The 15,131-nt window shown below is 39.6% G+C and overlaps 1 protein-coding gene across 1 annotated transcript in view; it reads left to right on the plus strand.

Moving 5' to 3' along the window:
* Positions 1-5,106, plus strand: part of GHR (growth hormone receptor) — a 182,440-nt gene extending 177,334 nt beyond the window's left edge. The window contains exons 8-9 of the mRNA XM_024203131.3: positions 1,946-2,015; positions 2,290-5,106. Coding sequence (XP_024058899.2) covers positions 1,946-2,015; positions 2,290-3,270 — 1,051 coding nt within the window. The 3' untranslated portion in view covers positions 3,271-5,106. The remainder of the gene's footprint in view (positions 1-1,945; positions 2,016-2,289) is intronic.
* The last annotated feature ends 10,025 nt before the right edge of the window (positions 5,107-15,131 follow it).

The raw sequence follows: 15,131 nt of genomic DNA on the forward strand, positions 1-15,131 counted from the left end.
GCGGCAGGTCCTTCGCTCCTAGAGGGAGTGAGGGACCTGCCGCCCCCAAATTGCCGCACATGCCACCCCTCTCCCTTGGCCGCCCCAAGCACCTGCTTGTTAAGCTGGTGCCTGGAGCCGGCCCTGTGTAGTAGCAGCCAAATGATAGTCATCTAATTTAAATACTTCCAGAGATACAGCTGACTAAAAAAAACAACAGCCACAACTGCTGTGTCTTGTCTGTTGCAGTTACAGGCAAGATAACTATAAGATGAGGCAATCCATTCTCAGCTCTGCAGTGGCCTGTGGGATAGAAAATTTTCTGAATTATGAGGTGCATTTTTTAAAAATTGTCCGGTTTTAGCAGGCTTACATTGGAAAAAAAGAGAGGGGGGAAGTAATCTATTCCTTGAGATTTTTCAGTGATGCAACTTCATACTGAAGCTGAACTTTTTATTTGTCCCTGAACAATGGAACCTGTCCCTGTGAGGTTTATATGTAAAACAACTGAATTGTAGCCCTTTATTTTAAAAGTTTTTGCACCATTTTCAGGATAAAGCTGGTGGTACATGGAACTCATTGGTTTTATTGAACTTCTGCAGAGTAGTTTCACATATTGATGGCTCCTACTCCTTCCAGGCCGCAGATGTCATGTCCTTGCTACTCGTAACTAGAACTGGGCAATTACTCGATATGGGGATTGGACATCTAAATCACATGGTATTATTTCTCATGCATGGTTGGATGACTGAAACTTTTTATAAACAGCAGGAGAAAAAGAAAGAAAGTTCATGATGACCATGGATAAGAAGGACATAAATACTGATGAAGTGAACTCATGGCACTCGTTTAAATGTGTGTTCATGGATATCTTTTGCAGACTTCACTCAGCTGAATTGGTACCTCAGCACCCTCCTCGGCTAAGAAACAAGGGCATAATCAAGAGTAACTTATTTAAAGTATTCTTGTAAATTCCCCCCCAACACACACACACACAACCCCCAATGGTCTTGCATATGTACACTTAAATATGTAGACTAAAGTGTTTTTCACATGCCAAGAGGAGCAAAATTCAATACAAGGCCCACAAGATGGAACCACTAGTTTAAAAGGTCATTAAAGCTCTGGAACTAGTTCTGTGATACAGTAGCCCTGAAGCAGAAACTTTGGGAAAAAAATGTGTCGTGGGAGCCAGTAGTCCGTCAGTTCGCTCGTCTATTGGCCAAGAAGCTAGATACATTATAAAAGGAAAGCAGGATTTTCCTTTCATGGATATGGTAAACCTGTTGGTGAAAGAGGGGAAGGAACCAGAGAGGAGGAGGTGTGTGTGCCCGCAGTTAATGTAAAGGCTAGCTTTTCACAAAACACAGGAAATAGTTGAAGATCAGTTCTTTTTCACATAGGCTAAAATTCACCACTGTGTAGAGTACCACACAAGGCCTACAAACATTTCAATATCACTTAATGGTGCACAGAGAGCATGCTGGCCCTCTCCCCATTATGATTATCTCCAGATTGCTGTCCTGGAAATTTGTTATGTTAGTGGATGGTCTGAATTTACAAACACAATCCATTTAAAATTTTGCTTTCATTAATCTGCAGGTTTTGTTTAGCATGCCTGAAATATCTTCCCTCCCTTTCACTGCCTAACCCTTTCCATTCCTCTGCTTACTACTTATTGGACTTCTGCAAGAACCCCTTGTCCCTGAAGATGCTTAGGGAAAGTCTCTTGGCATGTTGAGTAATCCATGTTGACTCATAAGGTTCAGAAAACCTGTTTCTTATTGGAAATGAGACTAATAAATAGCATTTTTTTTCTTTAATGTTTTTAAATTGAGACCATCACACGGGAGTCTTGGAATAAATAAGCAATAAAGCAATGGAATGCCAACATCTTATTTCTGTGTGCCAAAAAAAGTAACAGGTTAAATTATTTGGAATTAAAAGCCAATTTTTATTTTTCAAGGTTAAAAATGCTGATTCTTCCTCCAGTTCCAGCTCCAAAGATTAAAGGGATTGATCCAGACCTCTTGAAGGTAATTTTATATTGTACAATATAATTCTGCAGAGTGGGCATCAGTTCAGTGATGATACTTGAAAAAAAGCTTTCCCATGGAGCCGGATTTTGCAGGAAAACTATCAGATAGGAGTTTCATGCTGGGAGAGATGCCAGAGTATTTAACATAATACACCTTGCAACTGCTATCATTGCAACAGTTACTTTTCCTTGAACGAATGTGTTACATAAAAAAGCATAACCATTCTTGACTATTTCCTTTATAACGTATACATTTTGGTTTTGCTCTGTAGAAAGGAAAGCTAGATGAAGTGAACTCCATCTTAGCCAGCCACGACAGCTACAAGCCACAGCTGTATAACGACGACTCATGGGTTGAGTTTATCGAACTGGATATAGATGACCCCGATGAGAAGACAGACGGATTGGACACTGACAGGCTCCTGGGTGACGACCATTGTAAGTCTCACAACTGTCTTGGAGTGAAAGATGATGATTCTGGACGTGCCAGCTGTTGTGAACCGGATATTCCAGAGACTGACTTCAGTGCTAGCGACACATGTGATGGCACCTCAGATATTGATCAGTCCAAAAAGATAAGTGAAAAAGAAGAGGATCTCTTGTGCCTGGATCAAAAAGATAATGATGAGTCACATGCTAGTCCTGCTGACCCAACTACCCGGAAGCCTAATACTAATATTCAGTCGGAAGATAACCAGTCAAAGCCGCCTTTTGCTGACAGTATTGAATCAACTAGCCCACCTGTCCATACACAGCTAAGCAACCAGAGTTCAGTAGCAAATATTGACTTTTATGCGCAAGTAAGTGACGTTACTCCAGCAGGAAGTGTGGTACTTTCACCAGGGCAAACAAACAAGACAAGGAGAACACAGTGTGAAGCCTACACAGAACCAGCTATACAATGTCAACCAAACTTCACCATGGACAATGCCTATTTCTGTGAGGCGGATGTGAAAAAATGTATCGCTGCGACATCTCATGATGCGGTTGAGCCACATGTGCAGGAGCAGAGCTTTAATGAGGATGTTTACTTCACCACAGAGAGCCTTACCACTACTGCTGAGAATCCAGGTGCAGCTGCAGTAGAAGCCTCAAGTTCCGAAATGCCTGTCCCAGACTATACCTCCATTCACATAGTGCACTCTCCACAAGGCCTTGTACTCAATGCTACTGCGCTGCCTGTGCCAGACAAAGAATTTATGATATCATGTGGCTACGTGAGCACAGACCAACTGAACAAAATCATGCCATAGCCTTTCTTTGATAATGTGCGTACAGTATGTATTTAATGGCATAGAGTTGGCTTGGGCTTATATGCTTAAACCAAAATAATGTTTTAAACTTTTTTGTGGTTCTTACGCTTTTACCTGAAATGTCAAAACGTAAAACGTTAAATCAAAATATTCCCATTGTGTATTGTAAATATTATCTATGAATTGTCTCAAAAGACTGTTTAGTAGCAGTGACTGTCTTGTTATTGTGGGTGTTGATTTTTGTGATACTACGCATTGAATGACTATGTTTAATATACAGTAAATCATGCTTTTTGAAAAAGCTAATGTCAGGTGGTTTTTGAAGTTTGAGAATTTAATGCAAATCATATCACGTGCTGAGATCTTTATATCAGTAACTGGGAACTGAAAATATAAAAGGTGGGAAAGCAAAAGTTGTTTGGATAAATACATTTATTTTGAATTATATAAATTAATAAATATTTTAATATTTTAGACAAAGGCATGGATATTTTATATTATACTACATACTGTAGTTTAAATATGATGATCCATTTAAGGAATGTATTTGCTGCAATCTGATAAGAGCTTGTTCCTGCTTCAGTCATTGCGGGGCGGGGGGGGGGGAATTAGTTTTTTACAGAGCCATTTTTATACCTCCAAAGAAACCTAAAGAGAAATTAAAAATTGTAGCAACTCACATTATCTGATTATATTAATTTCTTACCGCAAGTATAGAAAAGTATTAATAAATTTAAGCTTTTCAGAAAACTTTACAATGTACAATTCGAATCCATTCTTCACTGGATTCTGGTTAGTGGCAATAATACACGTTTTATATAACAGTAGAAACAACAGCAAGTTTTTGTTTACCAAGATCTTTAAAGACTTACAATTACACTTTTACTGAATGGTTCTCAAGCTCTGGTGACTTGGCAGCTTTATTTCTTCACATGGGAACAAATTCTGAAGTCCTCACTCAGACAAATCTGCTGTTGAAGTCACTAGTAGCTTTGCCTGAGAATTGAATAAAAGCTAAGGAAGGACTTCAGGATTTGGCCAACAGTGCATTTTTGAAGCTGAAACAATCAAATGAAGTTAGCAGAACAAAGGAGTTTGAGTACAGTATTGTTCAACAGTGTGTTTCGTTTTCACAGCCTAACACAGAGAGAGATAGTGTCTCTCAGCAACATTAGGAAGACTTTCAGAAATCTATAAAAGAGAAAACCAAAATTCAGTGGGATAGCTTTCTTCATTCTTATGCATTTTTAAGAAAGTGATTAAAGCTTTGCAATGAACCATTATTTGCTTCAGAAGTTGCCTTTATAAGAAAGAGTTTCCATCTTAGCAGAAATATTTTTAGAAAGCAAACATAACCAGGGATTTTAATTTCCCTTTTCTTACGTGAATAGCAATCTATGGGCCCAATGAGGCAGACCTTGCTTACATGAGCACTCCCACTTAATTCAATGGGACTCAGCCTTTGACAAAGGCTGCAGAACTGAACCCTATGGTTGGATGGGATTTAAGTTTAGCATGTACTTTATGGTAAATGTTTATTAAATATTCTGCTAACAGCTATATTATTTAGTTTCATATAAAATTTAATAAGTGTACGACACTAATGCGATTAACAGCTATGTATGTGTTTGGAAAAAGTTTCTTACTATATTTCTATTGCCAAAAATAGAAGATACCTCAATCAATCTCAGAATGTCATTTTGGTACTTTAGTGGTTACACAAGTCATTATACACCAGTATGAAGATTTGTGCCTTTCAATTTCTATTTAACTTTCCTTATGTCAGTGTTTTTTCTTTCAAAGTTTAATAAATTTATTTTCTTTGATCCATCTTGACACGGTGTTCTTTATTGTAGATGCATTAAATATCTTTTAGCATTTGTGAATTATGCCAGTGTATTCAGACTTTACCCAATAGAAAGCCAGGATTTTCCATCAAATGAAGCAGAAGGCAGCCACTCTTGTTTGGACCAGGAGCATTGCATGCTAGGACCTGTGTTCTCTGTGGGCCACATGTATACAGTTAAATATGAGGGTAGAATTAATTGTACCTGGGCCACTTTGTATAAAAATTGAATATTAAATATTTATTGGAGCAGGGACTTGAAGCTGGCTGTCCCGTATCCCAGATGAGTGCCCTAACCCCTGGCCCATAGAGTCAAATCTCTTTTTCTGTAATTATTTACTACAAAGTGGAACAACTTCGTAGGGGAGATTGAGAGCCCTACCCCAAAATCCCATTAGCCTGGTGGTCAGGGCACATCCCTGAAAGGTTCAAGTGCCTGCTTCAAATCAGGCATGCAGAGTACACACATCACAGCCTCCTGAGCAATTCATGACCCGCTCACCCACTGCTGTCTTACGTCTGAGACCTGCTCTGAGAACACCAACCAGATTGGGCCATGGTGGAGAGATAAGAGGGGAATGCCTAGTTTGAGAATCCTACCGGGACTTTGGCATGAGCAAGGGCTCCAAGCAGTTTGTTAGCTCTGGGGCAGCATCAGGGCTGAGGCAGCTTTGTGCATGCCTACCAGGGAACATTTAGGCACCTAATGGACTTTAGGCACCTACAGGGTTAGGTGACAGCTGTGCGGTGGTTTTGAGAATGTCAGTGGTGCCTAAATGTTGGACTTGAGGCAGTTGGGTGCCTGAGTAATACCTTTGTGGATCTATCCTTAGGGCCCAATGCTGCCACTCTCTTACACAGAGGAGTAGTGTCTTTCCAGTCCCGAAGTAACATATGACTCAATGTAAGAGTGTGAGAATCAGTCCCTCTTGAAATTGTTGAGAAACAGCCTGGCCAACCCCCTACTATAACTACATTTTCCTCCCTCAATTCTTCCTGCATGTAATCAGCACCCTGAGATTTTGCAATCAAATCACAGATGGCAAATGGACACTGGAGACAAGTAACAGTTCGGTGTAAAGCAAAACAATGTCACTTCACTGAATCTTTTTTCTGGCATTAAATAGTCATTGTTCGAAGCATGGGGAACAAATTAGGAGACTAATCGCTCAGTATGCTCAGATGCTTCCTGGTAGAGGCTGGATACTGAGACTACAATTCGATTCTCAAGGGGAGAGGGAAGGGTTTCAAGGTGCTGTACCTGCTGCTTCTATTGATGCCATTAGGAAATGGACTTAACTTGGAGAAGAGTGCGATTTCCATTCCTTCTCTGCATTGGTGACTACGGGAGATCCCTGGGTTTGAGGATATTTTCGATAGACGGCTGAAAGAAAACCAGACGGTGTGAGTGCACTTCTACTGGGGTAAGAGCAGTTGGTTGGGGGTATTTTTTTTGGTTGTTTTTTTAATTTGTAATTTTGAGAAAGCTGATAGTTAAAGGCCTGTATTCGGCACTATATTGTCCCAAATAGTTCGTGTTCTCCCACATGTGGCTGAGCCCGTATGAGGGATGACTCTGTGACCTCATAGGGTATGTCTACACTGCAATTAGACACCTGTGGCTGGCCCATGCCAGCTGACTCAGGCTCGTGGGGCTAAGGCTAAGGCTGTTTAATTGCAGTGTAGATGTTCGGTCTTGGACTGCAGCCTATGCTCTGGGACCCTCTGACCACAATTAAACACCCCTTATCCTGAGCCCCACGAGTCTGGCCCAGGCCAGCCTCAGGTGTCTAATTGCAGTGTAGACATGCCCATACAGGCCAAGTGTAAATCAGCAATGATTGGAGGCCAAGGAGACCTCAATATTATCTCTGCACTCCCCCAATGTCTATTTGAATGTCAATTAACAACATCAGAGAAAGTGTAATCAGTTTTTCATGGTAACAAAAGCAACAAAGGAAAATGTGGGAGGTGTTTTAGAAGTAGTTGAAAGCCTTAGTACAGGGATGATAAACTTACAGTGGCAATTAATCCAAGCTTGAAGCATGCTACTGGAGTTCATAGTCTCTTATGTACAGATATAGCAGGATAGTCTTAAAAGCAGAAAGAATGCTATGGTTCAAAGTAACACATGAACCTATAAGAAACATGACTTGGGCTACCATTTCCTCTTGCTCTGAAAAAATGTTATTTCAGGGAATTAGTTCCCCCCGGGGGGAGGGGAATGGCTACTCCCTGTTACCCTTTGAATCATAGCCAGTTAATGTCTTGCAAAGGAAGAAAAGAATCTCAAATACTTCATGGTTTAATCAAAGACGATACAAAAATTGTCTTTTGAAGGGGAGAAAGTGGGATGATATTTGCTTCTTAGGCATTTTTCAGATTACAGGCAAATTCTAATTCAGATTATCCTAATTTACATGTAGGGTGGAAATGATAGGAACTTCAAGAAAATCAACTAGTTTTAACAATTATTGGTTTTGGAAGAAGTACTTCCAGTCACATTTGGTCACATTTTTCTTGCTGGAGCTTCCTTTGGCTAAATATAATTTTATTGTACACACTCCACTTCCAGACTAAGCATCACTAACCATACAAATGTCCACGCAGAAAGGGCCCGTATGGAAGCCATATTGCAAATACCAGGTATATATATTTCTGACCCATTGTCAGTATTTATATATTACTGCTGAGCCCCCTGGAGTGGAACACACTTTCAGTAGCATTGAATTTATAAACTATGTCCTTGCATTGTTCTGATCCTATTAGTAGGTTAATAGAACCATAGAATATCAGGGTTGGAAGGGACCACAGGAGGTCATCTAGTCCAACCCCCTGCTCAAAGCAGGACCAATCCCCAACTAAATCATCCCAGCCAGGGCTTACCAATAGTCAAGCTGGGCCTTAAAAACCTCTAAGGATGGAGATTCCACCATGCCCCATGGTGAAAAAGAATGGTGAAAATACATGAGCAGGTGGAGAACAGAGACAGCAGATGTATTGGAGAACCAGATGCAGGTGAAGTGGATGCCAACACAGATAATACATGCACCAGATAGATATAGGGAGGTGCATCTGTGGGAATGGACTGGATCACAATGCAGACAGCCTAGTCAATGGCTATGTAAATACTGTCAAGTAACTTGACATGAGTGTTGGGGGAGAGGTCGTTTTGGTTCCCTGAAATTGCCTTCATAATTTTTCATTCTTCATCATGGCCTTCCCCTCCACCTTCCCCACCGCCCCAATATGTGAAATTTAGCAGTGTAAAGAAATGTTATCTGGAAACAGTGCAGAGAGAGAGACGCATACAAATCAAGAATGTACTGAAATTTTGTGTGTGTGTGATGGATCCAGTTATAGGGACAGAGTTACATACATCATCCATTCTAATTTTATTTTTCTGAAACCTACCGCTATTTAAGATTTAGGGGACAAACATACAAAAGTAGTGATGATGTTCATACAAGTTTTTACTGAGTTCTAAAATGTCACAGTTTTTATTGAGCTGCATTTCTCTCTCTCTCTCTCTCTCTCTCTCTCCATGTGTGTTTGTGTATGTATATATATAATGCCCTTTTCCCCTTTGATTATGTCATAAATAACCTATGATAGATACTATACATAAGTGGTGCACTAGAAACACTTAAGATAGTTAGATCCAGTTAAAATGTAAGGAGAAACTGTGGCTAGGTCTACACTACAGCGGGGTTCCGACCTAAGATACGCAACTTCAGCTACGTGAATACCGTAGCTGAAGTTGCGTATTTTAGGTCGGCTTACCTGGCGGTGAGGACGGGGGAAAGTCGACCGCTGCCACGCTGCCGCCGACTCCACTGCCGCCTCTTGCCGAGGTGGATTTCCGGAGTCGACGGCAGAGCGATCAGGGATCGATTTTACCGCGTCCTCACGAGACGCGGTAAGTCGATCCCCGATAGACCGATTGCTACCCGCCGGATCGGCGGGTAATGAAGACATAGCCTATATGACATCTGTCAGTGTGCGGCTTAGCATATAGTTAAAGGAAACATTCACAATATTTAATTTAATTTTCTTGCAGACTTTAGTTTTGGTAAAAATTGTATGCGGTTTAATTGTTTTGCATACAGCAATTAGCTTCCAAGTGGTTGTGTTGCATTTATATACGGACCATTTAACTTCAGGCAAACAAGATGATCAGCACTGAGTATCTTCTCAGTATCTTCCCCCTGAGTGCAACCTATAAAATAAGATAAACCACTGCATAATTATAACCAATGCCATCCTGCACAATCCAGTTTCTCACACTGCTTTAAAATTTTATTTCCTCACCACTCACAAATCTATTTGTTTTTATCTTTATATAAGTGCAGTTAATATCTATGTGCACCATTTTTCCAAGGTTGACAAGAGTCATTTCCTATTGATTAAAGCAGTTTGGTCTAGTCCAGCAAATAATTGCATCTACCAGAGTTATATTTTTTTTTATAGACCAATCCTTTAAAGCAAGTTTTTGAGGAATGGATATAGGCTTCAGAGAGACATTTATAGTATCCAGCACTAAAATTCTTCAAATAGGGAAGATAGAATGTATAGTATTCCCAACTCATTAGTGATATTGTGGAGGAAAAGCTTCATTAGACTTCGAGAAATCACAACAGATACTCTCAGAGCATGTACAGATGTGATTTTATTTTCTTATTTTTTTCCTCCAAACTTATGGCAATATTCTTTCCTCTAGTTATATAAGCACGGGAAGCCATATCTAAAGCTCCGTGTGTTCTATGATTCTGTAGCCACTGAGTTTGCTGAAGAAACCACCCCTAGCTGCAGAATGATGTGCTAGACTCTAAGCTTTCTTCTTTTTTCTCTAAACAAAAATCAAGCCCATGATAATGAAAGCTGCAGGGTGTTCAGCACAAGCCAATTACTATGGGATGTAAATGTAGATTTCAGAGCCTAATTTTATGCATCTATTTTTGAAAATCACGAGTATAGTTTCTAGCCCTTGTTAGTGTGAAGTAAATCTTCCAAACATGAATAAAATGCAAATTAATGCTAAGGTGTCTACCTGAGTCTGTAGGTGCCTGAAACAATCACTCTGAGGCATGTGAACTGCCCATGCATCCCAATAAGATATTAATACTGAAAACTAATGGTGATTTAAATGTCAGCATTGTTAATCGCTTTACGGTTGACCATTACAGTAGGAACATCCAGCTCTTATGCTTAACCCACAGTCCCAGTCTAGCTCTGATGCCTTACTGGGTGACAACAAGCCCCAACTGCCTTCTGACAACTTCCATAATGCTTGGACAGATTTTCAATGTAAGATTCTGCAGAACATTAAAAAAGCAGGGGCAGCATGAACTAAACTGAATTTGATATCAAATTGAATAACGTAAAAAAGTAATGCAGTGATTGCTTCATTTTTCATCTTTCATTCAGCAGTACTCTGAATTTCTTAATTTATCTGAAGCTTCCACATATCTCCAGTCTCTAAGAATATAACAATGGCCATACTGAGTGAGACCAATAATCCATCTAGCCCAGTATCCTGTCTTCTGACAGTAGCCAGGGCCAGATGCTTCAGACGGAGTGAACAAAACAAGGTAATTTATCAAGTAATGAAGCAGTCCCAGTGTCTAGCAGTCAGAGGCTGAGAGACATGCTGAGCATGGGGTTGCATCATTGACCCTCTTGCCTAATAGCCACTGATGGACCTATCCTCCAGGAACTTATCTAATTCTTTTTTGAACCCAGTTATAGTTTTGACCTTCACAACAGTCCCTAGCAATGAGTTTCACATGTTGGCTGTGCACTGTGTGAAGAAATACTCACGTTTGTTTTAAACTTACTGCCTACTAATTTCATTGGGTGACCTCTGGTTCTTGTGTTATGTGAAGGGGTAAGTAACACTTCCTTATTCGCTTTCTCCACATCATTCATGATTTTATAGACCTCTATCATATCCCCATGAACAGTCCCAGTCTTTTTTCTCTCTCCTCATATGGAAGCTGTTTCATACCCCTAATCATTTTGTTGCCCTTCTCCGCACTTTTTCCAATTCTAATATATCTTTGAGATGGGGTGACTAGAATTGCATGCCGTATTCAATGTGTGAGTGTACCATGGATTTATATAGTGGCATTATGATATTTTCTGTCTTATTATCTATCCCTTTCTTAATGGTTCCTAATATTCTGTTCGCTTGTTTGACTGCTGCTGCACATGGAGCGGATGTTTTCAGAGAACTATCCACAGTGATTCCAAGATCTCTTTCTTGAGTGGTAACAGCTAATTTAGACCCATCATTTTGTATGTACAGTTGGGATTATGTTTTCCAATGTGCATTACTTTGCATTTATTAACATTGAACTTCATCTGTCATTTTGTTGCCCAGTCACCCAGTTTTATGAGATCCCTTTGTAACTCTTCGCAGTTTGCTTTGGACTTCTCTATCTTGAGTAATTTTGTATCATTTGCCACTTCGCTTTTTACCCCTTTTTCCAGATCATTTATGACTATGTTGAACAGCACTGGTCTCAGTCTACAATGGAGTGCGGCAGAATCCAGATGTCTGGCTGCAAAACTTAGGTCAACCTTCCTGCAAAGTACCCAGGGCTTGACCATAATCATTAAATCCCAGTTTAGGAGTGTGAAAGGAGTCCAAGCCCTGTAGCATGCTCCCACCCAGGCTGTGATACCAAAGAAGTTTTCCCCCAAAACTTTTTGATGTTGGATTTCCCCAGAAAAATGAGGGATGGGATCAAGAGGTAGCCCACTGATTGGAAGCCATGGTGACAAGCACAGTATAAATGCTGAGAGAGGATAGAGTCAGAGATGTGTCAATCTGTCTGTCACATCCAGTAGCATGCTATTTCCTATCCGAAATCCATTTGGGCTTGAATGCTGCTTGAAGAAGCATTCACACCCTATTTTCCCCGTCTGCTGCTGATGACATAAAGGAGTCAATAAGAATCATTCTGTATACAACACAGTTGGGGTACAAGGAGGGTAGAGGCACAGGGCATCTGTGGATCTCAGATGATCCAGTGGTTTGAGGGATTACAGTAATCAATGTCCCCTTCTCCCCAGAATAAATGAGTAAGAACTTCTAAGGTTGCATAGGGGCTAGTATGCCCATTTCCCAGGGGGGACTGTTTAATGGAGGGGAAATTATATCTTAAGCTTGGGAGGTTTTGTTCAACTATTTTTCAGGTTTTGGAAAGTTAAATTGTACGCTGAAAGTGATGTGTTTTTTCATTCAGTCATAATCAAAAAGCAGTGAAATGATTTTCCCCTCAAACTTTGAATAACAAAAGGGCCACTTCTGGGCAGAGATCACAGAAGATGGAAAAATTGAAACCCTCAGAAAGAATATTTAAGAAAATTACAAGCTTGTGAATATGGGGCTAAATATAAGGTTTGTTTGGACTTGACTAACTTTCACTGTTGTAAAAGCTGTAATAAATCTTGCAGGTCTAGAATACAGACTTACATTTTATAATGCAACATCACTATCAGGCCAACAGAAACAAAGATACAATTATTCTTTCAAAAAGCTGAATTCAGGTTCCTGTCTTATCGGCTTTTATTACTAGAATGGGAAACAGGGTTTCTTGCATATCCTTTGACATATCAAAATAATCCATGATTCTTGATTAACTTCTTGCTGCTAGAAATCAATTTGTCAAGGGTCAGCACTAGTGAAGCACAAACATATCGGTACTTAGCTGAGTAACCTCAGTCCCAAGGGGGTAAATGTTATAAGCTGCCCAACACTGACTATTCATGCAAAGAATGCCAAAAATAGCATAACGTACTATAAGTAAGGAAGAAGGTTTTGACCACATTAATTTGAGCAATATGCTCCACTCTTGCTGGGAAAAAAGTAGAAATGTACATGCTGTTGAAAAATGATGTCTCTAAGACATGTTTTGGAATGATGTTTCATTTCAGAACACCAACATAAAAAATATTTAAGACCCTTACCGATTTCTGTCATATGTATGAAATCCTGAACGTAATAAAGTTGACTTTGCTTAACAAGGACAGAAGATGCTATTGGCCACAGTCATGGCTTTTGGTATAAGAATCTAAACAGAACAGAAAAAAAGGCCACTCAACCTTTTCAACAGTGGTGTTGCAGAGCAGAAAACTGCAGCCAGCCTGAAACCTTACCAGACGGGCCAATGAAGTTGGGAGGAGGCGCTATCTGCATTGGAATAGGAATTGCTGCTAGAAACCTATTATGGTCCCCCTGCAAGCACTATAAAGGGAGCAGGTTACCTGTGGGAGATAGTGGTGAATCACTCTGTGTGTGTTCTGTTAGTGCTAAGGAGAGATTGAAAGATGTTGTCAGCAGAATAGACAGAAGGACCAGCCTGAAAATCTCACATACAAAATTTAAGCACCACTGAATTCCTAGCTAAACAGACTTCCTAATTAAGCAGTGTAAACTGGAATTCCTTTTGGCACAACTCACCTTATAATGGGGCCTAGCAAGAAGACCTCTTGTGTTTTTAACATCAGAATTTTCTGGAATTTTGTTGAAACTAGAAACCTTAGAAAGCCTATAACAGGAAAAGGCTTCAGAAACTGTTAAAATTTTAAGGGCTTTAGAAAGGTAGGTATTATCCCAGTTTTATAGATGAGAAAACTAAAGTATAGAGTGGCAACTTGCCCAACATCCCTTGTTGCGTCACAACAAAACAGGAAATAGAACCCGGATTACCTGTTGTAACCACTAGATCACATTTCCTCCCTGGCCCCAGGATAATGTGCTTGTTCATAGAATAGAATAATACAGCAAGAGCATCTTCAAGAAAATTTCCATTTTAAAATTCCTAGCTTTTGTCTGAGTTTTCTAGAGAAGTATTTTAACCATGTGAATCTGCAGTTCTAGATAAATAATTAAAGACTGTGTTTTGAGCCTTATTTTAGACAAAATTATCTTATGCAGCACCCCCTTGTCTAATTTTACTCAGTTACATTGGATCAGTTTAGATTCAGTACTATGGAATGATGTGTAGTACAATACAATGTTACATATAAATTATTAGGGTCATATACTGTAATTCAGAGATTTTAATGTGTTGGGAATTACATGGTTGAATTTCTGAGATTTCATTGATAAGTATGTTCTCAGTATATCTTTCCCTGATCCTTCTCCCTCCCGTTCCTTTCAACACTTACACATAGTTCAGAAAAGAGATTGAATTCTGTTGTCAGGGACACTGGTGTAAACCCACTGACTTCACTGAATACAGTACCATCTTTTGTTACTGGGCATAATCATATTGATATACTTACTGCTTCTATCGTGTTTTATCAACATTAACTAAATAAGTGAACAATCAGGACTGCACAGTCATTGAACAGAGATGATGGTTTGCACACTATTATGGCAAGATGAGAGTTTGATTTGTTTCTTAATGTGGAACCAAACCTCTAATCTTTGATTTAGAAAACTAAGAACTACAGATAAAATATATTCAAATTACTGTATTCTGTATACATGTAAATGTATAAGCCTGTCTAAGGATCGAATTCTGAGAGGTGCACAGTCCTCTCAACCCCCATGAAAATCCCATTGATGTCACTGGGAACTGAGAATGCTTCCATCTTTCAGAAGCATTCAGTCCCTACATCTGCACATACCAGATCCCTAAAGACTATATACTACTCAGGGAACAAGTACTCGGAAAAAATTCATTCCAAAACAATCCATTAACTGCTTTGCTGTCTCTGAACATATCAGACGGTATTCATAAGCCCTAACACTTAGGCTACATCTACACTGCAGGAGGTCAGATTAGATGATCATGCTGGTCCCTTCTGGCCTTAAAGTCTGAGTCATATGAATTTTAAAGAGTGTGGCTTTAACCCAAAATATTGGATCTAGGACAGTCCTCTTTTTCCTTTAGAACTTGTTGCTCACTAGGTAGAAACTACATGGTGATTTAAATTTAAAGCCTGATTGATAAGATTGTATTTAATAGCCTTGCTTATTTTAAAAACATTAGTGTGACAT

The sequence above is a fragment of the Terrapene carolina genome, unplaced genomic scaffold (genome assembly GCF_002925995.2).
Source record: "Terrapene carolina triunguis isolate 2854851 unplaced genomic scaffold, T_m_triunguis-2.0 Scaffold69, whole genome shotgun sequence".
Classification (NCBI taxonomy): domain Eukaryota; kingdom Metazoa; phylum Chordata; order Testudines; family Emydidae; genus Terrapene; species Terrapene triunguis.